Source organism: Semicossyphus pulcher, unplaced genomic scaffold (genome assembly GCF_022749685.1).
Source record: "Semicossyphus pulcher isolate SPU_LCO1_2020_fin unplaced genomic scaffold, fSemPul1.0.p SCAF_7, whole genome shotgun sequence".
Classification (NCBI taxonomy): domain Eukaryota; kingdom Metazoa; phylum Chordata; class Actinopteri; order Labriformes; family Labridae; genus Semicossyphus; species Semicossyphus pulcher.
In genome coordinates, this window is record NW_027211748.1 from 13,870,133 (window position 1) to 13,895,886 (window position 25,754).

A 25,754-nucleotide genomic window follows, 5' to 3' on the forward strand; every position below is an offset into this window, starting at 1 on the left:
AATGTGTCGAGGAACTTTCACTATCAAGGTATCAGGTAAGTCAAAAATATATTTGTATCAGCTTTGGGGGATTCAGCTAACGTTTTCTTTAATTTTCAATTACGTGTTAATGGACGGGGTGACGCTATGTGTATCATTATGTGTAACCTATGGCAACCACTTCGGCGATGCGTGAGCCAGCTGTAACCGCCATCGTGAGTTTTGCAAACTCAGTACTGACTACTAACGTTAACGTAACTACTACTAATAACTACATTTCAAGCTAGCTAAATTTCAACCATTTGCCACTAAACGATGGCAGAGACGTCTCTTGTTTTCGAGACAGAGGGGACGGTTGAAAAATTGCATAGTGGGCGGGGACTATGCAAATGTGTTCATTTTTAATGAGGGAAAAGGTGGAGATACATTTGGGGGATTTTTACAAATTCTTCTCAGACAAAAAACTTCTCAGACAATTTATTCAAGCAGAGCATTTTATATGACTTAAAACATGACTGAAACTGGTCTTTTAAAGATAAGAAAAAGCTGTTTTGTATTTTTTAACTAAGCTGAAACAAATTTAAATTCTGCTCAGAAATTAGCAATAAACCAAATAATTATAGTTGCTAATTTTGTCTATTTACTCACAATAAATCAAAGATGGTTCCAGTCCTAGACTGAATATTGCACTCACTGTTTCTCAACAGTTTTTGCCTCCATCCAAATGCCTGTCGGTTGGCCAAGTGTACTTCATACTTGTGCGTGTATTCCTTCATCATCGTTGGGTGCATTAGGCCATTGTAGGCAATGTTGCAGCTCAATAAGCAGGCCTGCTTTATTGCAATACTAGATGGTTATGATTCTTGCATCAGTACAATTAATTAGGTAGTGTTGTGAAGCGTTTAATGCACTGCATTTGCTGAAAACAGAAATTATGGTCTGCTTATTTTTACAATAAAGTTCTCATTAGATTTTTAAAGCACATAATCATAACATCCCACAATGTAAAATTGCATTCTGGTATACTCTTATGGTGGTGTTTAGCCAAACTGTCCACCCCTGAGATAAAGACATCCGCCCATTAAGCATAATTCAAAGTCTTTGTTCTCCAAATAGTCTTTATTATAAAAGAAATCCTTAGTAAAACAACACTTTCAAATAACAAGAAGTCAATGCAATTGTCAAAGATTGGAAAGAGGCCTGAGGATGCACCACAACACAAAACAAAGATATAAAAGCTACAATATGTGGAAAAACCGACAACACAAGTCTAAAGCAAAGCAAGGCTTCTTCCAGTTTTTACCGACTACGATTGTAGAGGCAACAAGCAAATTGGTATTTTAAAGCAATGTGACGTCTTTGGGAAAACTCGAGGCAAAAACAATTCTGCATTAAACTTTTACAAAAAGAGTAGAATACATTTGACTCACTTCACATTTAAGCTTAACCCCAGTGGGTGAAAAAGTCAGAACATGTTCACAACCAAAACAGAGGGATCATGTGGGAACAAGCAGGAGGGATTACTCAATCGCTGACATCCATGTCCTCTTCATGGTGGTCGTCAGCTCCGTTCACTTTGGCCAGCTTCACGGGCCGCGATGTCCCGTTACCTTCTACAGACTGAGGAGACAGAGCAGAGTCGTCTGAATCCTTCCTCTCCTCCCGCTCCTTCTCACTGTCATAGCCTTGTTCTTCCTCATCGTAATCCCTGGTGATCTGTGGAAGAAAACCAATGGATATGACATTTTAAAGCACAAACATCTTGGTGTGTAATAATGAAGACTTTTTTTTTTCAATAAATTACACAAACCTTGACGTCTCCTTTCTCTCCGTCTGATTTTCTGTCCCTTTCTTTGTCTTTACTTTTCTTTTTCTTGCTGGCGGAGCGTTCACGGTCTTCACGATTGCGGTCTTTATCACTCCTGCGATCCCTGTCTCTTTCCTTATCTCTTTTCTTCTCCTTCTTTTGCCTGAAGAGGGGGAAGAGGAAGAGTCAGTTTAATGACATTATATGGATGTACCCACAAAAAGGACACTTACTTGATAGAAATTCAAAATACACATGCAGTGGTGCACTGTTGGTAAACATTTCACATCAATGCACCGACCTGCGAGGAGATGGAGACCTGGAGGTTCTTCTTTTAGGAGACTTTTTAGGAGTTCGGCTCACACTTCGACTTTTCCTGCGTCTCCTGTGTGGCAGAACAGGACAAGAAGTTGAGAACTTCATTCTGCAACTTGAAAACAAAAAAGACACTGGACCCGCAGAAAAACAAAAGTTTCGAAATACATGCTCGATTGTCTTCTGCCTGAGGACACAAAAACATTTGCTGCACTCACCGGCTCCCGCTGCGTGACCTCCTGGCTGTGCTGTAGCTTTTAGGTGGTGTTTTGGATCGTCTTCTCCCTGAGTCATCCTTCTTTCTATCTCTGTAGGTATAATTGATGTAAGACCTTAGACTGACTCAATGACATCTTTTTGGCATAAAACAAACTGAAAGTCAACCCACCTGGATCTGCTTCGAGATCTCTTGCCCTGGTCTCTGGAGTGGGTGTGTTTCCTGCGTGGGCTTTTGGAGCGGCGCCTGCTTCTGGAGTTTGAACGTCGCCGTGATCTGCTCCTGGATCGCCTGCAAGACGACACGTAGACCCTTTAAATTTATTCTCAGAAATACAAAAAAGGCTTCTTCATTTTAAGATAACTGAAGATTGGTTATTACCTGTGTCGTGAGCGCGATCTGGACCTTCTTCTCCTGGACCTGGACCTAGTCCGGGAGTCAGAGTGCTTCTTTTTGCTCTCCTTATCTGCAGACAGAAAAAAAAGCTTAGAAGTGTCAAGGTCAAAATTATAAAGGGCATTTTATGCGCTACAAACTGGGAAAAAATACTGCAATAAACACAAAACAGACAGACGGTTTGTGTACTCACTTCCTGGTTCAATAGCAGCAGAAATGAGCGACTGGGCCTCTCTGACTCTCTTCATGGCCTCTTCAATTTCTTTATTAGACGCGTCAGCCTTCAGGCTTGCACTCAGGTTTAAGCCTGCAGCCAAAGGATTCAGTCTAAACAAATGAACATTAATTAGTTGACTCATTTCTACAAACACACCCAAACAGGCACCAATTTCAGAAGTCAACAGAGCGTCTTTATGCTGACTTACTTTGGATCCGTCATGAGCTTCAACAGCTGATCAGCAGCCTGTAAGAAACAGCGGGAGGAAGGGTAAAGGTTTGTCAAGTTTGTCTATTAAATAAGCGACAAATTACATTTTAAAAGCTTTGTTACAGATTTAATAGTAAAAGCTCACACCTGGGGATTCATGTTTGGTCCCCCAAATCCAAATGCAGCCATGGCATCCATGTTTGGAGCGCCAAACGGGTTCCCTCCCAGCTGTCATAAAAACAAACACACACAAGTATGAGAAGGAGGTCTTGATAATAATTAATAAATAAATACATTTAAAAATTAATAAATTAATTAATACATTTTACATTGACAGATGAGGTCATGTATCACCTTTCACACATCACTTGCATATAATTGATGTCAATTCTCAAATGGTAAAACTAAACAAATTACCACTCTTTTCTAACTATTGACCTCCATTTTTTTTATCTACTTAATGAAATATTCCTTCCCCTCATTTCTAAAAAGGGGAAACAATTTAGAGGTGAAACTGTTTTGTCAACTGGTTTCCAATTCCAACAAATCAAATAGACTTTTAAGTGAGGGTAAGGTCAACTTAATGCCAGTTCATCAATGGATTATATTTTGATGTGGCCGGTGGCAAACCCCTGTACTGTAATCACATTTTTAAAATGTTGTATGTAGTCTTACAGCTGGATTGGGCATGGGATTGGGCGTGGGAAGAAGTCCTCCTCCTGGCAGAATTCCTGCAACAGCATTAGCTGGCGCCAACAGTGACAAAGCTTTGGCCTCATCTGGGATAGATCCTGCAGGAAAATAACACAAGCATTAGGACGGAACAATATTTTTACAAACACAAACTACAAAGAAGACACGTTGGAAAAAACACAGAAAAAAAGTCTTCACACTTTATTATATTCAACAAAATAGTTACCTTACAGATCACAGAAGAGTTCCCTTAAGTCAACATAATCATTGCAGTGACATAACTATTGCTGGAATATTTCACACTACTCCAATGAACACTGCCAAGAATGTATCACCTGAACGTGTTTTTTAAGTCATGAACCAAACGTTAGCAAGCACAGCTGCTTCTCCAGTTGGATGTGCCCTCAATTTTCATTTAGACGTTTACTGAAACAAGCGACTCACGTTGGCGGCTTCGCTACTAAAAGCACAGAGAAAAATCGAGATACACACAACAGAGAGAATTTAGGAATTTGGCAAGAACACTATACAAGCTATCAGTGTCTACTTACCAAAAACACAGATATACTACATATAAAGTAGCAGAACTTAGGGTGGGTAGTGTGGCTGCTGTACATAATTTTTCCAGTATCCTTACCTGCCATTGCATCAATTAACCAAACGTAGGCGGATTAACTGGTTTAACTAATCTGTGTTACCACAATCCAATTAAATATTAATTTCATCATTATTAGTAATATGCCCTGAATGTTTAAAACAATCATCTCACAGTAAATCCACCCCCAAACAGCTTTTTCACAAAAGAACATGCCCTTAATACAGACACACAACAATGACAACACATAAATAAAAGAGCACACTGAAGAGAGAAATTGCTGCAGGAGACAAAACTGTTGGATGGTATTTTCAGCAGGGCCTGGTATACAGGACTGGCTGAGCCAGGAAAAAGAACTGTAAAACACAACAACAAAAGAAGACCACTGTTAAAGAGAATATATTTGACCAACATGTCCAGTGAGCATCTTAGTAAACTCACAAAGATAACCAGTCGCTGACTAGAGTCTCTTTTGTTACGTGGTATAACGCTGGCAATATTCAGTTTTCATGTTATTGTTAGCAAAGACCATCTCTCAATAATGTGTGACTTCTGTATCCTCTATGTGGCTCTCACTGATGTGATTTTAATTGTTTTTGGACAACAAAGCTCTTTCGATTTGTTGACACCTCTGAGTGAAGAATATTACCAGCCTTATCCAATAAAAAAACAATACTTTAACCTTAGATTGGACGGCTAAGCAGCATTAAAAATATTCCACTCTTTTATGGTATGTCCCTGAAATCCGATCATTTAACTCTTAGCTTAACCTCCTACAAAAGATAATTTAGACAGAAGAAGAGAGAAAGACAAGGTAGGGGGAAAAATGGGACACAAAAAAGTGGGGTGGGACTTGAATGCTTGCTGGCCTTTGCATATGTCTATAATCCCCTGTTGGCAGGCAGAGGACCACTTTCAGCCATCAACGAGGGGGCTGCTTTTCCCTTCTTCACTACAAAAATCACACACACATACACACACACACACACAAATAACAGAGATATGGGGGGAAATAAAATGCATATGGTTAAAAGTTTATATAAGTTGTCTTGTAAATATTGAGGCGCATGTGATGCCACAGGCGGGTTTGTTTACCTCCTGGTCTGTAAAGCAGATCCTGGTAGACTGCACTTACATACAGAACAAGAATTTATGTTTTTAGGCACAGTCATAATAGCAACTCTTAAAGACAATGGGAGGAAATATTGTTTAAATGATCTTAAAAAGGTCATGTAATAAGACCAAGGCGAGTTGACTTGTGCAATTCACAAATAGGACAGATGACATCCTTTTTACTTTTTTACATTATAAACTATTCAAGAATCATGCCATTCAATCAACAAGAGCCACTCATACAAGAGAAAAATAAGAGGACAAACCTTCTGCAAACGGGACCACGATCAATGCTCTGTCCACAAACACAGTGTTAGTCAGATGTTGAGACACTCCAACAGACTCGGGCTCCTGGAACTTCACAAAGCACACCCGCGAAGTCACCGGCATCGGAGAGTCACTGATGAGGAAGGAAACAAATAAAAACAAATACAGTGTTACAATTTCATTTAGCAGACGCTTTTGTCCAAAAGCGACATACATCTGAGAGTTAGTACTTCACAGGCAAGGATCAAGACAGGAGGTAACAAAGTCAGTAAGGGTCAGAAAATAGCTTCAAGTGCGATTGGATTAATATCATCATCAACAACAACATCCTCAATGTCATCATCATCAATATCATTAAGTGCAGAGGTGTTCATGAAGGAGCTGGGTCTTTAGCTTTTTTCTTAAATCTTCTGAAGTATTAACTAAAAGATGAAAGATATTTTTCTGCCTTTTTATAAAATAATGTGGTTCATTTATATCCATATGCTTTATTATGCATTGACCTGTAAAGGAAGATATCCATACGCAATACTGCCAAATCTATAACAAGTATGTCCCAGGACATTCGGCTGGGTTGTGACAATGACCCCCTAAAAACACAAAATGTTCCAGGACTACTTCCAAGCTCTAAATCCATAACAGTATATTTACTTTATAAATTATGATTCAACTAACTATAATCAATTTCCTGGACTTCTTTATGATGCTGGGAAGAAGCTTGTATATATATTTAAGAAGGTAAAAATGAAATACCTAGTTAACGTTACAACTTAAATGAACTGAAATGATTTCTTAAACCCAATTTTAGCAACGACTTTTACTCGAGCCTTTATTATATATTTGTTATAAAACAATTCAAAGAAACGTTGGTGTAATTTTACGTGTGTAAGACAAGTCAAAGTAGTAATATGAATGTAGCATCAGTTGTTGTTAGCCATGTTAGGTGTATAAAGTTACAGTTAGCTGGTTAGCAAATTAGGCCTACATTTCTGTTGTACAAAGGGTGCTTGTATTTAAAGACAAAAACACAACAACTTACAGCTAATATGTGACAACTTTAACATTAAAGAGAACTATTTAATATCTGGCTGTATTAATATACTCACTCTGGTGGAAATAACTTTAGTTCTTCGATGGTTCCCAGAAACCCGAACAGTGTTCTCATCTGTTCTGACGTCGTGCTCGGCGACACGTTCGTCACCTGGACCACCTTCGTGGTGTAACTCATTTTCCCGTTTAAACAACAAAACTACAGTTAACTGCGAAACTTTAAATTAAAGTAACTTTAACGACTGGTGAAAAAAAACAGCTTGTTCGTGGGTATCAGCGGGCTAGGAGTAAGTTAACGACTACATCAACAGACTCTAGCTAATCGTCGCCATGTTGTATTCCAGAACGAAGTGCGCATGCGTGTAGTGGATCTTCGTTTTCTGTGCCAATAATGTCAGTAAAGTTATAAAATGATACATTTGAAAGGCTTATTAATTTGTCTTTGCCAAATCTGATAAATAAATACAATTATTATTGCAAAACCAGCGCCTGCGACACACGGGCTATGATATGGGAACATTTGCAATCAGTAACCACCAGAGGTCTCCCTTTCGCTTTTATAGATGTTGCACACAAGAAAGTGGCCAGTGAGGCCCAAAAAGTATTGATTAAAAGTAGAGTGTTTGTATCTTTGCCATTGTTACAACAAGATAACTTGCATGATGCTTCCCCTCTATGGACCTCTCTTCTCCCATCACAGTTAGTTTTGGCTTGACTCTTTTGCCTTTAAATTGTTTATATTTTATCTCAGGGGATCAAACCCCAGCCATAACCTGTTATTGTAAAAGGAAAATCCTTTGAAAAAATAGAGCCTTTGAATTTTAAATAGCATGCCCAAATTTCTCAGCTAAGAATATGTTACCTTACATCTGCACACTTGCAATTGTTGTTGCATGACAACTGAGCAACTAACCCTGAGCAAAAAGTAAGAAAAAAGACTTGTCAGCAACATGTTTCTCTTGACCAATAGATATTCATTAAAATGTTTTATAACTCTAATTTAAGTCAGTCCACATGTGTTGGCTGGTGGAGCTACATCACAGCCCTACGTCTGACAAAACTGCTTCTGGTGAAACTCTGCCTACTAATTGTGTTTTTTCCCAGGAGAAACAAAGCAGCGGTTGTCCTGTGGCTACGTTGACATAATCCCTACATCTAGATTATAGTTGCATGGAGACAAGCAAGTTAAGGCTTTTTGTAATCACACCAAAGAACAACTGGCCATGTTTCCTCCAATTAGCAATGGGTTCATGTTGTACAAGATCGCTTAAACAGCAGTGATGGCTCCCTGTTGTTGTTGTTTCGCAATAGCTCTTATACTTATTCTATTATTAGAAGAACATTATTTTATAACTGTCGTGCATTACAAAGAGATTTGATCTCTGGCCAATTCAGTCATAATCCTCTTTTTTTGAATAATTCTAACCTTTAAAATTCTAAGAGTAAAGTATGCACTATACATAATAGTTTTGTTGTTTTGTTTTGTGCGTGACATAAAGGTATTAAAGCTTTAATACAACCCTGTGTGGTAGAATTTATACTGGCGAGACATGTGGAGCTCATATGATTACTGAAAATAAACCCACATTCACTTCTGTTGACTTGCTCAATGCAGATTTGTGGCCCTACACAGTGAAATATACTGCACCTAGTATGACTCAGCTTAACTATATCTTAAAGTAAAAAACCTGAACAACTGACACATTTAAAAAAAAAAAACAATCACATGTACTATTGCCACACATGTGCCAGTTCTCTGCAATTAATATTCTCCCTGATAAATCCGGTTTCAGAGGGGTGGCCATGAGTCATCGAACAGAGGATATAAGCACAATGGGATTCTTGTTCATGGTGCGACATGATTGGCCAGGAGAGAGGTTTACGGGGTAGATTGTAACACATGCTCAGGGGGACTGGGTGAATAAATACCCCAAATCTTCTGGGAGGCCAGAAGCTGCAGGTTCAAAGTGACCAGAGGTTTCTTTAGCAGTTTGCTTTGCTTGGTGCCACGACGAGACGGAGACATGGTCAGCCGGTGAGTTTCTGATCAATTGAAACTATTCTTTAATTAAATCTTTAGCTTATATTGATTTACAGCATATGTGGAAAGTTAGTCAGTGACGAGTTCTGCTTTTTCACAATTTCACTTTTGCATCGACATTTCTTTCAGTCGATCTTGTGACTTTTACATGGTTTAAATGGTCAGTGTGTCTGCAGCTGCTTAAGCTTCTGGAGGATTTAAAAGCTCATGCTACACTCTGAACTGCATGACCTGACAGAAATACAGCTTTCAGTGACAACATTCATTCATTTTACTTGCTGGAATTTTCATTCAGTTTATTTTACTTGGCTGCAATGTTGATCGTGTTGGTCTTCACTTTTCGATAACAGATTTGAACACCCGGCTGGTGGCTACAAGAAGATCTTTGAGACATGTGAGGAGCTGGCTGAGCCTATTCCAGCAACAGTCACAGGTTTGTTTGAATCTTTCAGACACAAATAGGCAAATAATTCTTAGACAGTCATGTACTGATTTCACCATCAGAAAATGCACTAGTATTTCTTTCCTCTGAGAGTACACCAGAACAGTAGGCGCTTAATCAAACCCATGCATACCAAAGCACTCTCTGATTTGTGTTTGTCCTACAGGTAGGATTCCTTCATTCCTGAAGGGCAGTCTTCTCCGTTTGGGACCTGGGCTCTTTGAAGTTGGAGATGAACCTTTTTATCACCTCTTTGACGGCCAGGCGCTCATGCACAAATTCGACTTCAAGAACGGCCAAGTCACCTACTTCAGAAAGTAAGACCTGGAGAACAACAGAAGTGTTTTGTTCAATTATATGCACATAAAGTCTTATTATGTCATATAATTATTGTGCAGACTTATCCCTAATAAAGATCCACATACACCTGCACTAACACCATGAAATTCCATTAAAAGCACATAATAGTTCTCTGCAGAAATACTTTCTCATGCTCGTGCAGAGTGAATGGTCTGCTGCAGACACACGCCTGTATTCAATATTAGTAAATGTTTAAGGTTAAATCATCGTTCACTCTTTGCTCCATTAAGGTTCGTCAGAACAGACGCCTACGTGAGAGCCATCACAGAGAAGCGTGTGGTGATCACTGAGTTCGGCACCTTCGCTTACCCTGACCCCTGCAAAAATATCTTCTCCAGGTTGGTAGCACCGAATATGCAAACACAGGTCTTCTTTGGCTCTATACTATCATGAAAAGATTAATGCAACAGCTTTATAAGGCACGGGATCTTCTTTTGTTTGCAGGTTCTTCTCTTACTTCAAAGGCGTTGAGGTCACAGACAACTGCCTGGTGAACGTTTACCCTGTTGGCGAGGATTATTACGCCGTGACAGAAACCAACTACCTGACTAAAGTGAACACTGACACCTTGGAGACACTGAAGAAGGTACATCGATATATACGCTTCTTATAAAATATGAGGTGAAAAAAACTCATCTTACCATTATTAAACTTTATTTATTTTCTCTCCAGGTTGATATATGCAACTATATCAACATTAACGGAGTGACAGCCCACCCTCATATTGAGAAAGATGGTACGGTGTTTAACATCGGCAACTGCATGGGGAAAGGAGCATCGCTGGCCTATAACATTGTCAGGACTCCCCCCACACAGAAAGGTTTGATCAGCACACATACGAAGAAAAACAAACACAGCGGCGACCTTACACTCATGTTTTAACCAAAACATTCATCTGAATGGTAATTCAGGGTTAAATAAAACACGGTGACCCCTTTCAAAAGCCGAGCAAAATGTTGTATAAAACATGTTTTCTCTCTCAGGGTCGGGCCTCAGGAGAAGGCTTAATTGAAATAGTTTCAACCACATCATTAAATTGGGAACAATCAGTTCTTTCTTGAAATAATTACTGAACCAAACTCGCTTTTAGGAATATATTAAGAATAAATAAGCAGTTTATTCAGCATTAATGTCATTGTCATCATTAGAAATGGCAGTAAAAAACAACTTTACACCAGTTTGTAATATTACAACCTTTGCTTTCTTTCTTAGATAAGTCTGACCCCATCGAGAAGTCTAAGGTGGTGGTGCAGATCCCCAGTGCTGAGAGATTCAAGCCATCTTACGTGCACAGGTGCGTATAGACAGGGTCACCGCTATGTTCCCTGGATGCTTTTTTCAAATCAGTCAGAGATTGGGGAGGGCTGTTTTACAAACAAACAAAGGGAAAATCTGTTTGGCAGCTGTGGAGATATCTTGATGTCTTATGTGTCTGCAAATTTGAAGGTGTTGGTTACAGGTGGTATAACATCAGCAGGCTAAAGGTGGTTTTTGGATTTGATTTAGAAAAAAAAAAAACATGACTGAGAAGATTAAACCTTTTGAAAGGTCTCCTAAATATATCCTATTAAGAGGATTGTAAGACGGGTTGCACAGAACCCTGGGAGCATTAATACGCTCCGCTTTAGTCTGAGTCTGGCCCACCGGATTATTGTCAGTAATCCATTTGATACATTGTCAATGTTGTCGCGGGAAAGTCACATTTTTTGACATTCTCTCTTCAATAATTTCAGCTTCGGCATGTCAGAGAACTACTTTGTCTTTGTGGAGACCCCTGTGAAGATCAACCTGCTGAAGTTCCTGAGTGCTTGGAGCATCCGGGGCTCCAACTACATGGACTGTTTCGAGTCCAATGAGAGCCAAGGAGTAAGAGATTTGGTCGTCTTTGGTTATTTGATGTATACTAACCTTTGATATCATCACATGATCTGCCTCTGAAACCTCCTGATATCTATTCCAATGTTTGTTTTCTAGACCTTGTTTCACATTGCCAAGAAAGAGCCGGGAGAGTACATCGATCTCAAGTTCAAAGGTGCAGCCATCGGCATGTTCCATCACATCAACACCTTTGAGGACCAAGGCTTCATTGTTGTTGACCTCTGTGGATGGAAAGGGTAACAGAGCAGCTAAATGTTTTATATTTAAACCTGTATATGTTCAGCAGATTAGATTAATGCGAAGACATTGTTGTTGATTCCTGCAGGTTTGAGTTTGTTTACAACTACCTCTGGTTGGCCAACCTGAGAGCCAACTGGGAGGAGGTGAAGAAGGCAGCCATGATGGCGCCTCAGCCAGAGGTCCGCAGATATGTCATTCCCCTGGATGTTCACAAGGTGAGTTACCCGTTTCACTCGTTAAGAGGACACAATAATATATGCAGTTTTTAAATCTCATGTTATTTGCTCTTATATCATTGTGGACTCGATGTAGGAGGAGCAGGGGAAGAACCTGGTCAGCCTGCCGTACACCACAGCCACAGCCACGATGCACGCTGATGGGACAATCTGGCTGGAGCCTGAGGTGCTGTTCTCCGGGCCTCGACAAGGTGCGAACATCATGGTCATGTCATGGTAGACATTAGCCTGGCATTGACAGACCAATTCAAATGGAAATTAGTCTGGAAACTCACTTTATCTTATATTTTTAAGATGCATTATCTCTGGACGATGCAACCAATCAGAAGAAAAAACATCCATTGTTGTGGTACTATGCTAGGCTAGGTAGCTAGTTACAACAGCCAATTCATACGGCTTCCAGTTCAACATAGTACACAGACATTTGTCATTACATCATTAAGAAACCAATCCATACCGTTTGTGCTCTACCGCCCCCATTAAGTTTAATACTGGCACAATAGTGGGTTCAGAAAGTTTCATATCAGCGGCAGCCATCTTTGTTGTTCAGGAAACAGCCCTTAAACTCGCCCCATATTAGATAAACGGTTGTGATTGGCCCGACATGAATCAGGTCAGATAGAAATCTGTCTGGTGCAGGACCAGACACATCTACCACACCAAATAAAACTTGTCTTGTTCCGATGGTAGGTTGACACATTAATTCTTAAATCATAGTTGATATAATATTTTGATTAGTAATCATATTGATGTTGTTTTTGTAGCTTTTGAGTTCCCTCAGATCAACTACGGGAGGTTCGCGGGGAAGAATTACACATACGCCTACGCCTTGGGTCTCAACCATTTCATTCCAGACAGGGTGAGTTAAACAAAAAAAAACATCTGTTGAAAGTGATTCATAGAGTGTGGAACAAGCTTTTTCATTACCTGGTTTTGCTTTTGTTTGTAGATCTGCAAGCTGAACGTGAAGACCAAGGAGACCTGGGTATGGCAAGAACCTGATTCCTACCCCTCAGAGCCCCTGTTTGTTCAGACTCCTGAAGGGGTAGATGAGGATGACGGTATGTCAACAGCAGGATGTAGGTAATACAACACCTACTGTGATAAGAACTCTTTCCTTATAATGTTCTGTCTTGCCCTCAGGTGTGCTGCTGACCATCGTGGCAGCTCCTGGCTCCCAGAGACCAGCTTACCTCCTCATCCTCAACGCCAAGGATCTGTCTGAGATCGCCAGGGCAGAAGTGGAGTGTGGCATCCCAGTCACCTTCCACGGGATGTACAAAGCCTAGACATGCTTTAACCGCCACAAAGACTTAATGTATCAATGGCAAGAAAAATAAAGCTTTTTCAGCCAAAATGGTTCTATGTTTTAATTTTGCAGTTAAACGAATAAGAATATGGACTGATGTGGCTTTTTGGCAAAGTCGCTACGTCTCAGCTTGAATGTACCAGAATTTCTAACCCTTAATAGTCGTCATTGGTTTAATAAAAAATGTCATGGTTCACATGCTGAATATTTCATGGTTTGAAAAATAAAATCAATCAAAATGAATCGTTCTGTTTCCTTCTGTTACTTAGCATGTTCATTAGCTTGGCGTGGTGGCAAACTGCACAAAGAGACAGTCAATGAAGTGGGGATCAATAAAACTGCTAATTTACTGGCTTAAATACAACTCTGTGTTCCGATCACCCTCTTTTAATTAGGCCATTTGATGTTTTAAGGGGTTAAATTTGAGCATTTCTCCTGATATGTCAAAGGTCAGTTGACCCGTAAACAGTTAGTGGCAACAATCCATCAGCCTGATTCTAAATTCTTGAGATATTAGTGGAGATTTTACACGTTGCCACACAAAATCTTATTATGGTCGCATTTGAACAAATAACCTTTCCATGTGTGTTCTGGGTCTGTTGCTCAAAGTGTTCGGAGTCTGCTCTGAAGTCTTGCACCACTGCAAAGCTGCTTAACTGTCAATGCTTCATGTGAAGAAAGAAAGGAAGGGCATGTTGCAATCAATGATTCTCTATAAGTGCATTAACACGAATGTCACAACCCCATAAACCATTTTCACTGCACATGACATTCATATGCAGAAACAAAGCATCCGTGTGGTGCTAATGGATCGTGTGTGGCCACATTCAGGAGAGGATTTACTTCTGTTTTTTGAATTACAATTCCTCTGTTTGTGCGTCACGAATAAAACACTTAATTTGACTCACATGTTTCCTCCACAGCTGATGTAGGCAGATGAAACAAAGCTTCACACATTACTAATATGGCTTGGGCTCCATTGCTTCGTACCGTTGTCACGTTTCCATTCCACTGCCAGATTTGAGGATTGCATTAATTAAAGGCTGAAAGGAAAATGTTTGCAATGGTGTGTTCAGTAATCTCTCACACATGCATTTAGTCTAATTGGTCTGACGGATTCCAGAAGATTTTCTAGATGGAGTGAAGACACTTCCTGTTCTTAATTAATCCATTAAAAAGATGTTCTTTTTTTTCCTGTTTATTTTTTTTTTTTACATGAGGGCTTTCTAGCCTTTCAAAACGAAAAGAAATAAAACAAGGTTACACGAAATATTAATTTTCAGAAGAATCAACAGAAGCCGAAAAAACACAGCAAAGGAAAAGCTCAATGGAAAATCTCAGTTGTAACTATCACACCATAAAAAGAAGTCTCTCACACCCTGAAAGTCGTTTGGGACAGAGGTTTGCAAAGTCAGGCTGACACCAGTGTCAAAGTAGGATAGTTACTGTACTCAATACGCTCTGGGTTTTACAGTCATGTAACAGAAATATGGGAAGGTAAAGAGAAAAGACAGGTAACAGAAAAAAGGACAGTCAGACTTTCACCAAACAATGCCACGAATCAAAAAGAAACCAATTATGATTACAGTGAATGCAAATAAAACAAAAACAAAACATAATTAAAGTACAATCACACAAAAAAGTGAGAAAGAAAGTGACTTTGTACTGATGTGGAATCAACATTTACCTCAAATTTAGCCTCTTTTCTTTCTTAAAAGATGCAGTTGAGTACTTTCAGAAATATACTTGTTTGCTTTCTCACCATCATATGAGAAGATGGATACTGCTCTCATGTTTGTATGCCAAGTATGAAGCTAAAGAAGGGAGGGGATTAGCTTAGCTTGGCATAAAGACTATAAGCAAGAGGGAACAACAAGCCTGGCTTTGTGTAAAGTTCAAAAAATGACCTACCAGCACTTTTATAGTTCATTAATCAACATGTTGCGTCTAATTGTTTAGTTCCACGCTGCCAAAGAGCACTTCCCACACAACCACAAAGATTAGCTTCAGAGATGCTGGTAGGCATATTTTGAGCGTGCTATGGATGCTAGCTTTTTCCCCCCTGCTTACAGTATTTAAGCTAAGCTAAGCTATTCACCCCCTCGCAGCAGCTTTTTACTGAATCAGACCAACATCAATCTTCTCATGTAACTCTTGACAACAAAGCAGTACGTGTATTTCCCAAGCTTGTTCTTTAAACTGGAGCAAGCCTCTGTCCCTTCATTTACACACAAGAATCGAAAAATCAAGCAGGACAAAGCGGAGGCTCACACTACTGAATCACAGATTTCATGAAATACATCTTCAGGCTTACTTTAACGTGATAAGTGACTACCGACAGCTTTGAAAATGTCTTTATCAGCTATATAACTTTTGCATCTCAGAGAACAAAGGAGGATGAAGTATTGATAGTGCAAGGTTATAAGGTACATATATTAATATATTGTTTAGATACTGTCCTATAAGTAAAGTGCAAATCTCTGGATCAGATGAAAAGTGTGTGCAAGCGATTCTAATTTCGGTCTGACTGATCCACCTGCCCATGCACAAATGAGCCCTTTACATTGGCTGCCAGCTTCTTTACACACCATCAGGTGACACATTCACGATACACAACATAATTTTCCCTTCAGCTCGAAGCAGTCTGGCCATTTGGAGCGGGCAAATATCATGTAGCCTTGATCTCCTTCAGGTGAACTTTGTGTACTTTTAAACTTTGGGTGATTTCTGTCAAGTGTGCATCATTTTTCTGTAATCCTCAGTAACTGAAGAGGAATACCTTCCGTATTATCTAACACCAACAGTGTAAACTAGGCTGTGTGTTCCCATATCTCCAAAGTGTGGAGCCATTCCATTGTGAGAGCATGTAGAGGAGATCAATATGCTGAGGAAGTCTTTGTTTACTGTTGCCACAGAACACCTCAAATGTAATCATTTTCTTTTAGTAACACCTTGTGGCATTTTGGTCAATAATCTGTTAGCCCAATTATCCGTTTTGATAACAAGGACAATCTGATAATGAGGTGAAAAACCACTGAGGCCGGCTCAAGTGGAAATGCACAGTCATCAAACAGCCCAAACAGCTCACATACACAACGCTCATGCTCACCGGTAGCAGCAGCACAGGACGCCGCTTCAGCACAACAAACGCACACAAACGCAGTCATGCAGGGTAGTCTGGATTTGTGTAAGTAATGTTTAAGACCGGCTTAACTAGACCTGGGAGAGGGGTGGAAGGCCAATATGAGCGGACTAAATTTCAGTTGTTTAAAAGTGCAAGAAAAACAGCCAACACATTATTTTAGCACCCCTCACTCTACAAGAGGGCAGTTGTGGGTTTGTGTGTGTGTTTTGGGTCTGGAGGGGGTCGAGTTTGATCTAAGCGTGGTGGAGGGGGGGTGGAATAATCAGTTGGTCTCATATGTGGAGAGCAGGGCAGCATCGACGGGCTCCATGCAGGAGGGGCAGGTGAAGGATCTCATCAGCCAGTCGTCTATACAGTCCATGTGGTAGATGTGCATACATGGAAGGAACCGGATGGGGTCTCCGTATACAAAGTCCAGCATACAGATCACACACCTGAAACGGATGAAATAACAGTAATACCTCATTGTTGAGTCGACTACCATCTTTAAGGTAAGTTTTATTTTAAAGGGTGCATTAGTGGTAAGCAGAATTGGAATAATCAAATATTGTAGTTGAGTGAATAATGGTTCAAATAACCATCAGTTGCAGCAGCACTACAAGTATCTGATCTAATTTGATTGGTCGTGCCAAATGAATGAAGCCAGAACCTAATGTTGACACATTATGATCAAGTAATTTTTATTATTGGGTTGTTGTGCAACTATGTTGATTGTTAATTGCTCTACTGATATTTTTTTATTTAGCCAAAGGTAGAAAAGTTATCACCACCATTTCTGATTTCTGTAAATGGCTTCTTTTGTTTGATCTAAACCCAAAAATATTTACCTTAATATATTCAAAACCGAAAGAGCAGCAATCCTAATATTTAGAGGTTAAAGTCAGCAAATTTCAGTTTGATTATTGAATTATAAGTCAACTCAACTATATATTAGCACAAATCACAAATTAGCTTCAGAGGAATATAGCTGCACAATACAAGACCCCCTTAATTGAGACTACTAATGATGATAAATATATTAATAATGATCACAATTAGGATTGCTTATATTTCACTCTAACTGAAACAATAACAGTAAGTCACATTTAATAAATGTCATAATATGTATATTGAGATCAGGAGTAAACATTGTGTCTGATAATATTAGCTAATATTAGCCTATTCAAACACACTAATTAGCTGAAACCTAATGGCCTGCAACCATCGTCTCAGACATCACATGCTAAAAAAAAAAGCAAAATCCTCACTCTCTGATCTTTTTCTCGGAGCCGTCTTGCCCTCCATCATAAACACCCTTAGGGAGGTGCTGGATGAGGCCAATGCGCTGAGCTATGCGGATCTGCTCCTCCTCTGTCAGCTGGGTGGCCAGACGGGCCTGACTAGGCGTGGGATGGTACATGGGCATGTGAGCCTGCTCCTGGGTAAAGACACAGAAACACCAAAATGAAAGAAACAATTATAGGTAGCTTAGTTTTACTCCACACACCGTGGTTTGACAGGTCGGGCTCTGTGCTAGGATAAACTGAAACAAAGCAGCTGTCTTATCTGGATGCTGTTTACAGGCCAGTTAGTTAGAATGAACCCAAAACCAGTTTGTTTACTCAGGTGTAGTTTTGGCAACACGGGACTGGAGGCAACCTTATATAAAGGCCACATAGAGAAAAAAAACACAGGCATACCATCTGTATTTACATTAACGTATCTAACTAACATTATTCCTACGACCATTTGTTCTTTGTGTGCACGAAACTTTTTATTTCTTGAAATGAAACCTTTGTTGATTTCAGTGTTAGCAACTCTAACCTGATACGGCGGAGGTGGCTCCAGGTCTGGATCTGTCCCATCACCGAAACTCGCCCTGTCTGACTGGGATTCATGAAGCAGAGAAATGTCGTCTGATGTCGGAGACTTGAGACAGTTGCCCATATCTTCCGTGTCTCCAATCCTGTCCTAGCCGACGTTAAAAATCCGGTCTTTGTTGCTAAAGTTGCTCTGGGTGGCTAATGTTAGTTTTGTCTTTTTAACACTCTACAAACCATTAAATTACAGTTCGAATTCTTGCTACTAAAAATGCAATGTTCATGATTATAAAACTCCTATGTAAACGTAAAATTTCAAAGCAAATGTCAATACTAGTTTATCTTCATGTTTACACGGACCTCCTCCTGAAAAACAAAACAAAGAACTCCCTTGCTAACGTCAGCTAGCAGCCGAGCTAGCTACTTTTTCGCTAGCCAGCTGGGCGACTTCCTTGATGAGTATCGCTCATTCCTTTGTAAGAATGACAATTTCTACAAAATATCTACTTCAGCAGCAACTGTGATTTTCACACTGAGCGATCTTAGTGTTGGACTGAAGCGACATTTCCGCCTTTTAACTTCGTGAGTAAGAATTAACAGTTCGCTTCCTTGCTAGCTCTTTCTTCAACCGGAGGACATGTTATCGGTCCTTTGGATATGACGTATGCATGTGATTCTGCGCGCTGATTGGATGATTTCTTTGACGTCGCTCAATGACGGAACTAAAGACCCTCCCCTTTCGGTGATAAAAATAAACTAAAAATAATGACAAAGAAGAAAATGATTTGCTTAGATTCCACACTTTAAATACATCTTTAAAAAAGTAAGGACATTATTAATGTCAAAGATGTAATAATATGATAAAAAATGTAATAGCCAACCAGTAAATGATCTGCTGTGTTACAATGAAATAAACACTGCAAAAAAATAACCCTCAAGTAATTTATAATTATTACGTTATATAATAATAATACTACAACATATGTTTTGTTTTATTCAACCATGTAACAAGTCCATATAATTTCCCTTTCCTTTTAGCCTCTCGTTTATGCTGTTGTGTAATAGGTGAATTACACTTAATTACACTGTATACGGTATCCATTTCTGCATTAATTTAAAAAAAAAATTTTAAGTTTACAAATATTATTCTTACCTTTTTAGTATTATTATTATTTTAATCACCCAAAGATCTTTCACTCATGTTTTCATTAGTTATGTTGATTCTTTTTTTTTTTTACCATTGCAAGTGAAAACTGAATCTATTTGTCCAAGAGTCCAAATTAGTATCAATGCAATCCAAATATTGATCTTACTGTAAATGTAATAATCTTCATTGGCAAATTTTTTAGTCACAAATGTTTATTTTACCAAAGAACACACAAACATGTTCACTATTCCCCTGAGACCTTTCCATTTTGCTAAACTCTTTCTAACCACATCAAAGGCCTTAGACACCCACACAGGTGTTTTCACTTAGTCTGGCTGATTAGAGCTTTTCTCAGGTTGAAGTTTGTGGAGCTACACTGGAATAAGGTGGTGCCAACAAACTAAATAAATCAGTAACAACAGCAAAGGTCCAACAAAACTAAACAAACGGCCAGCAAGATAATAATAGACTTTATTTGATGATGCAATACATTTAGCTGAATCAGTTTCAGGGGTCCTGGTATTTTTGTTCACTGTCCCACTGTCAGAATGTGACAGGTGTACAATCATTGTCAGTGTTTTTAGTGACATTTGTACTTTTCCTGCTCTAAAAATGTCTGCTGTAACAAAGGCTTTCAAGCACATAAGCTACTCTCCCACACAGTTATAGAGGTGTAATCAGGAACAAAAAGTGTGGGTGAACTAATAGGTGTGTAGATTTAAAACTCTTTTTCTTGCTTGCTTTTTCAATGTCTTTTTACTTATTTTATAATTTCATAGAAGCTGTGAAAGTAGCTTCAATCTTCTCTGTAAGTACCCGAGCAGTCGTACTACTCAGACTAAATGTACAGACAACATGTGCATCAGGTAATCAGCAAGATATATAAAGAGACCATCTACAAGAAAAGCCATTATCACAGAGGCTTGTTTTGACAGTGCAGTTGTGTTAAAGCATGAACCTCAGAGTATCCTAATGCTCTTGAAGTCTTTCTGTGGGAGCCGTTATTGCAATGCTCAAGGTTTCAAGGTCTGATATATCAAGGTTTCGGATGTTTTCCCAGCCTTTATATGAACTAAAATAAAAAGGCATCTAATAAGAGTGGCAACTTGAGGACACCTTTATTTTTTTATATACAGCTATTGTACACATAAAAACCCACAAAGTATTTGCATTCCAGGAACTTATGATACAAATCTCCATGTTTTTTTGGTTAAGTGAGTTTCACAGAATCGGCCTTCTTCAGGCAAATAAAACAAAACACATACCTTAAAATGAACATTTCCAAAGATTCCTTTACCTTTAAAGCTCATCAGCTGATACTGTTGATTTTTTTTCTTCTAAATGTTACAAACAGCATAAATTCTCTGTACATTATTAGTAAGTAATAGAGTGATGATAATTTGTGAAGCAAAATGGGTCATGGTGTGTCTACAGTGTTTCTACAGTCATCGTCTGCAGTGTTGTATAATATTCACAAGGAAGAAAAGATGAAAATAGATGAGATCATTTTCTTTTCATATCAGCTCATGGTGAAATTACACGCCCACTATTTCTCAAAATCAAATGGTAAATATAATTATTTGAAAATTCTGATTTAAAGGGTGCAGACTGGAATAAATTAAATAAAGACACTGTATTGAAGTATAATTAAGAAATGTCTTGTTGTAGGCATGATTTAACAGTGATGTAGGGTGAAATAACAAATAAGCATCTTTTCTATGCAAGTCTATAACTGTATTCATATCTCACAACTTATTATGTTCAATACCAAAAAGGAAAATGACGGAGAAAATCAGGCATTTTTTTCCCCTGAACATTCATTCATACAGTAAAAAAATCCAGCATTATTGAGTGTTACTTATTAGTATCCACATTGTCTGGTAAAGTATCAGATCGCCTCTTCTCGATGGCTTGTTGTAGTGATCTGGTCTAATCAATGGCAATGGTTTTGATGATCACAATGTATTTACAAAACGATTAATTTATAAGAAAATGTAGTTACATATTCACACACCCCACAGATAAATACTGTTTAGAGCAACACTGAATCATTTAGAAACATGTTCAGAAATGATAATACCTATTGACACAAATGACAGTTTGATCCATTCATTGATTTTCTGCATCTCACAACTATTTGAGATGTGTTATTACTCTCTATCATCAAGTACAAGTCAGGAAATAGACCTTATTTATTGTCAGTGTTCTGTGTGAATTGGCAACTACAGTTTCAGGAAGTATTGTTCGTTTCTGTTCATTTATTTTGGGTTCACATTTTACCAAAACATCCAGAGGGCTCATGGCCTCAAAGCACGGATGCAGAAAGAGTCACATTAAGCTTGACTCTGCACACTGTGGCACAGAGTCCTCTAACACCTCTGGGGGATTCCCCGTCATGCTGAGCCTCCTGTCCCTAGCACCTGTCGTCCTCCTCTGTGTCGCTGAGAGGATCACAACCAGGAACCGAGGTTGTTTGCGCCAGACGCTTCCGGAAATGTCCATTGGGGACCTGCCAGCCTGTCCGCAAGCGCGGGCGGGCCGAGCTGACGGTGTTTGATCGTCCCAGGCTGCAGGCCACGGCAGCCTCGAAGGTCAACGTCTCCATGGGGCCGGAGGGGTCAGGGCTGTGGTCGTCGTCCTGAGAGGCCAGGAAAGGCTCGGAGGGATAGCGGCGAGGTGGGGAAGGGTTGAGGCCCGCCTCGCTCTGCATCTCGTCTGCGACCCCCTCCTCGGTCTCCCAGGTGAGCTTGCCCCGCCTCATGGTGTCTGGGCTGCCCTGTTCATCCTCGTCCTCGCCCACGGAGGGGTTCGTACGACACACGAGCGGGGAGTAGGAGATGTGGGGGCGCGAGCGGGTTGGGGTCTGGGATAAAGGTCGTCGGCCGCTGGGGGTGCTGGACTCTGAGGTGGAGGGCACTGGACTGTCTGAGCTGTTGCCCTGGAGACAAGAAAAAAAAGAACTATAACAAACAATGACTTGATGGACATCTCTGAAAAAACATACAAAATTTAAAGGGCCAATCTGAAACTGTACTTCAAGTTACTGTCCTTGGCCAAAGCTCTTGTTGTGACCGTGCTTTGTTGCTGTCCCTCAATCGGGCAGTTGAACCCACCTGTTTATCTTGGGGCTGTGCTCTCTCTGTACTAGAGGATCTTGAGGGCTGCAAGCTCCTTTCCTCAGAGTTACAGCGAGACTCGCCCGGAGAGAGGAGGTGACAGCGCTCCTTTGACCGGCCGCGCTCCCTGTCGCCCTTCTGCCAGTGCTCAGACCGAGAAACTAGAGGGCAGATATCCAGAAGAGGAGACAACATGACATAAGAGACTAAATAAAATAAGTTGTTCCTCAAAATTTTACTCAATGCTTCCTACATTTACCGCATAACAATAATCTGTATTGGACCTTACTCCCATTTTAACACCTGTTTGTGTTTGTAAATGTTGGGGAAAAAAAGAAGACATGTGATGATAACAACACGTGACAGGACTAACCAGCAGCCTTGTAGCTTTTGTGACGAGGTCGATAAAGTCGCTCAGGGCTCTTCTCCTCCTGCCAGAGGCCGTTCACTCGCTGATCCGCAACCGTGGAGACTGAACGCTTCATGGAGCCACCTGCTACCTCTGTCTGCTTTTGTACGTTGAAACACACGCGCACACACGAAACAGACAAACACGCAAGCACAAGGCACATACCAAAAAAGATCCATTAAACATGCTGGAATTACATTCAGACTAAACACGTGGACCATTCAGAGGCTTTTAAACAGAAAATCATGCTTTCATCGGTGCAAACAAACAAGCATCCAAATAGACTTTTAGGTTTAGCGTCCTATACTGTGGAAATGGAAGAGATCAAGGTAAGAAGGCAAGGCATCAGCATTCAAACATCACTCTGTATTTGATCTTTGAACCCTAATCAGACTCCCTACAGAGCAAAAGACAAGGCAAACCCAGATTTAAACTTCTCAGAATCTCGTGCATGTAAGGAACAAGGCACTTGGCGTTCGAGCCCATGCAGTCACGGACGTCCTCAAGATCCAGCTCAAAGGGCCGTGTCATGAAAGATGTGTGTACCTGCAAATCTACAGCCAGACGGGGCATGGAAGAGGCCCGCACACACAGGCCCCTCCCTAATGTAGGCTCCACGGGGGATTCAATCCCCAAACTGCACTCGCCCACCTAGGTGAGTACAGAAACACGTGAGGAGGGCAAGGAGAGACAGAGCACCAATCAGGCTCGCCCCAGCCAGGACTGCCTCTACACGAAGGTTCCGGGAGAAAGGAGGGCATACAAGCCATTTCATCACTGAGGGTCATCTATCAGAGCCATCCAATCAGAAGCCATTGCAGCCAAAAACGGACAAATTAACTAGCAGCAGACAACTGACTTCGAGGAGGAGTAGAAACAGTGTGAGGTTGGGTAAGAGGAGCAAACAGTGGACAAGAAGAGCGAGAAGAGACGAGAAACAAAACAATTCACAGGGAAAGATGGAGTCCATATTTCAGCCTGGAAGTTCATTCCATCATGCAGGTTCAGGTCCTAACAGCTACACAAAGAGGGTCACACAACATCCGTCTGGGGTCCGAACACATTCCTATGCAAGAACAGACACACTAATATGTGGTAGTGTCAGACTAAGTTCATGTCATTTATCTCGCAGGCAATGTAGACCGGTAAAACCAGACAGGGTGGACACAGCAAAACGACAACTGTTTTACAATCTGCCTTTGATAATCCAACCTCCACAGGAATAAAAGACGGGAGCACAGAGAGCAGCAGTGCCGAGCTCTGCAACGCAGTGAGAAAAGTCACAGCAATGTCATCCATTAAAACAGAATTGATATACAAATTAAACAACATACTGTTTGTGTGGCGTTAATCAAGTAAAAAATGTGTACATTTGAAAAACCTAGTGGCTTAAACCTGGTTGTTGGGACTTCTTCTTATAACTTAAAGTGCAACACACATTAGCAGCATATGACACACACATCTACTGTTTTCACTGGCAGCCTTGACACATCTCTGCTACTGTACTAGTGCCGTACCCTGCCTCTAAAAATACTTTACGGAGAAGGAGAAATGTTTGCTTTTTTATGCACCTGCTGTTGTTTTATTGCTCTGACTGTGGCATGCTGTGTTATATCAGAGGGCAGAAGTTTAGAGATTATGTCTTTGAGTGTGTGACGTAGGCTAACTAATGCCTGGTGCAAGCTGCACTCCATATCAGAAGTGGATTCACTCAACTGAGCCCTCATCTACTATTATCCTCGATCGTGGATTCTTCACCGGGATGGTTCGGCTGATATGGGAACAGTTTTTGTTGCACTGAATGCCGTTTTATTCTCAAAGCCGGGCTACCAACGTTTATGTAGCATGTGTGAATGTGTGCTGGTTGTTCAGTTCGTACCTGGCTCATACCCTCACTATAGCAGGACTACTTTTTCTGTCTGTATCTTGCTCCAAGTGTGTGTTATTTGGGCAAATTGACAAGCCACTGATGTGTGTTGCACTTGCAGCTTAAGAAAGTGGTTCTACTATTCAAAATTCTGTTGACATGATTTAATTAATTCTGTTAAAAATACTGTTAAAAACTACACTGAGACAGGCAGCCTGTGGCAAGCCAACAGAGTACCACTGCTCTAAGAAAAGGCTCTGATATTCGTACTTGTCTTCTTACCACGTTCTGCTGTTGACTGACATCCGCGTCGGAGCTGATGGGCTGCATAAATAGTTCCTGGGGTGAGATGGGGCTCAAAGCCACAAAGCCTCCTCTGGTCCTGCGTTGGGACAGAGGTAAGCAGTAAACAAACAGATAGATAAAAAAGGAGAGGACAAATATATAACAAATCTGCAGCGTGTGCACAGACTCACAGGGCTGAGCCGGCACTGTGGGCCATCATCGGCAGCGTCTGGGTGTTGGACAGAATGTCCTCCGGGAGGGTCGACGCATCCAGACGCTTGAACATTAAGTTACTCTTCTGAAATGAGAGAGACAAATACTACTGTTATCCTTGCTCTGTTCCAAGGGTCTGTTTTTTGGTTAATGTCACATACTGTATGTTTTAGCTGCTTTCCTTCCTGCCCTTTTGTTGCTTCCCTGCCACTTTTATTTGTTGGCTTTCCCTCCCTGGTTTATTTTGTTTGTGTGGAACCTTCTGTCTGTATCAGTTTGTCTGTGTACCATGTGCCAAACCTTCCAGCCCTTGTCTTTTTTTTCGGGTGTTTTGGGATCTTTTTTTTTCTGGGCTTTGCTTGTTTTTTTTTTTTACTTTTGTACCATGCCTACTTCTTGACAAATTTT

The 25,754-nt window shown here is 40.3% G+C and overlaps 4 protein-coding genes across 11 annotated transcripts in view; 1 reads left to right on the forward strand and 3 right to left on the reverse strand.

The window, feature by feature from the left end:
• Positions 1 to 1,086: 1,086 nt before the first annotated feature.
• On the reverse strand, positions 1,087 to 7,195 carry LOC138611535 (serine/arginine-rich splicing factor 11-like). Of its 3 annotated transcripts, XM_069684700.1 has the most exons (12): positions 6,916 to 7,195; positions 5,809 to 5,942; positions 3,817 to 3,932; positions 3,289 to 3,369; positions 3,140 to 3,177; positions 2,908 to 3,041; positions 2,700 to 2,784; positions 2,490 to 2,609; positions 2,320 to 2,409; positions 2,088 to 2,171; positions 1,790 to 1,949; positions 1,087 to 1,695 (listed from the first exon to the last, which is right to left on the reverse strand). In XM_069684700.1, exons 1-12 carry the CDS (start codon positions 7,035 to 7,037, stop codon positions 1,504 to 1,506), a joined length of 1,356 nt encoding a protein of 451 aa, XP_069540801.1. In that variant the 5' UTR covers positions 7,038 to 7,195; the 3' UTR covers positions 1,087 to 1,503. The 3 variants fall into 3 exon arrangements, with proteins under 3 accessions (XP_069540801.1, XP_069540803.1, XP_069540802.1); XM_069684702.1 differs by lacking the exon at positions 6,916 to 7,195 and having other exon boundaries at positions 3,817 to 4,785; positions 5,809 to 5,864; XM_069684701.1 differs by lacking the exons at positions 5,809 to 5,942; positions 6,916 to 7,195 and adding an exon at positions 4,170 to 5,530.
• A 1,688-nt stretch (positions 7,196 to 8,883) lies between these two features.
• rpe65a (retinoid isomerohydrolase RPE65 a) lies at positions 8,884 to 13,345 on the forward strand. Its single transcript, XM_069684251.1, has 14 exons — positions 8,884 to 8,894; positions 9,251 to 9,333; positions 9,509 to 9,659; positions 9,933 to 10,040; positions 10,147 to 10,288; positions 10,375 to 10,522; positions 10,915 to 10,996; positions 11,436 to 11,568; positions 11,677 to 11,816; positions 11,906 to 12,035; positions 12,133 to 12,247; positions 12,821 to 12,915; positions 13,006 to 13,117; positions 13,200 to 13,345. The coding sequence occupies exons 1-14, from the start codon at positions 8,884 to 8,886 to the stop codon at positions 13,343 to 13,345; spliced, it is 1,596 nt and encodes a 531-aa protein (XP_069540352.1).
• Positions 13,346 to 14,557: 1,212 nt separating this feature from the next.
• LOC138612226 (RING finger protein 11-like) lies at positions 14,558 to 18,947 on the reverse strand. 2 transcript variants are annotated; one of them, XM_069685543.1, is made up of 3 exons: positions 18,314 to 18,947; positions 17,758 to 17,921; positions 14,558 to 16,944 (listed from the first exon to the last, which is right to left on the reverse strand). In XM_069685543.1, the coding sequence occupies exons 1-3, from the start codon at positions 18,434 to 18,436 to the stop codon at positions 16,773 to 16,775; spliced, it is 459 nt and encodes a 152-aa protein (XP_069541644.1). In that variant the 5' UTR covers positions 18,437 to 18,947; the 3' UTR covers positions 14,558 to 16,772. The 2 variants fall into 2 exon arrangements, with proteins under 2 accessions (XP_069541644.1, XP_069541643.1); XM_069685542.1 differs by having other exon boundaries at positions 17,758 to 17,927.
• A 963-nt stretch (positions 18,948 to 19,910) lies between these two features.
• Positions 19,911 to 25,754, reverse strand: part of LOC138611291 (voltage-dependent R-type calcium channel subunit alpha-1E-like) — a 48,606-nt gene continuing 42,762 nt past the window's right edge. Inside the window, exons 40-46 of one of the 5 annotated variants that reach the window (XM_069684306.1) lie at positions 25,325 to 25,431; positions 25,131 to 25,230; positions 24,194 to 24,241; positions 23,528 to 23,632; positions 22,946 to 23,081; positions 22,570 to 22,733; positions 19,911 to 22,394 (exon numbers count right to left, since the gene is read on the reverse strand). In XM_069684306.1, the coding sequence (XP_069540407.1) occupies positions 21,870 to 22,394; positions 22,570 to 22,733; positions 22,946 to 23,081; positions 23,528 to 23,632; positions 24,194 to 24,241; positions 25,131 to 25,230; positions 25,325 to 25,431 (1,185 nt within the window). In that variant the 3' untranslated portion in view covers positions 19,911 to 21,869. The remainder of the gene's footprint in view (positions 22,395 to 22,569; positions 22,734 to 22,945; positions 23,082 to 23,527; positions 23,633 to 24,193; positions 24,242 to 25,130; positions 25,231 to 25,324; positions 25,432 to 25,754) is intronic. The other 4 variants (XM_069684301.1, XM_069684302.1, XM_069684305.1 and 1 more) reach the window with 4 other exon arrangements.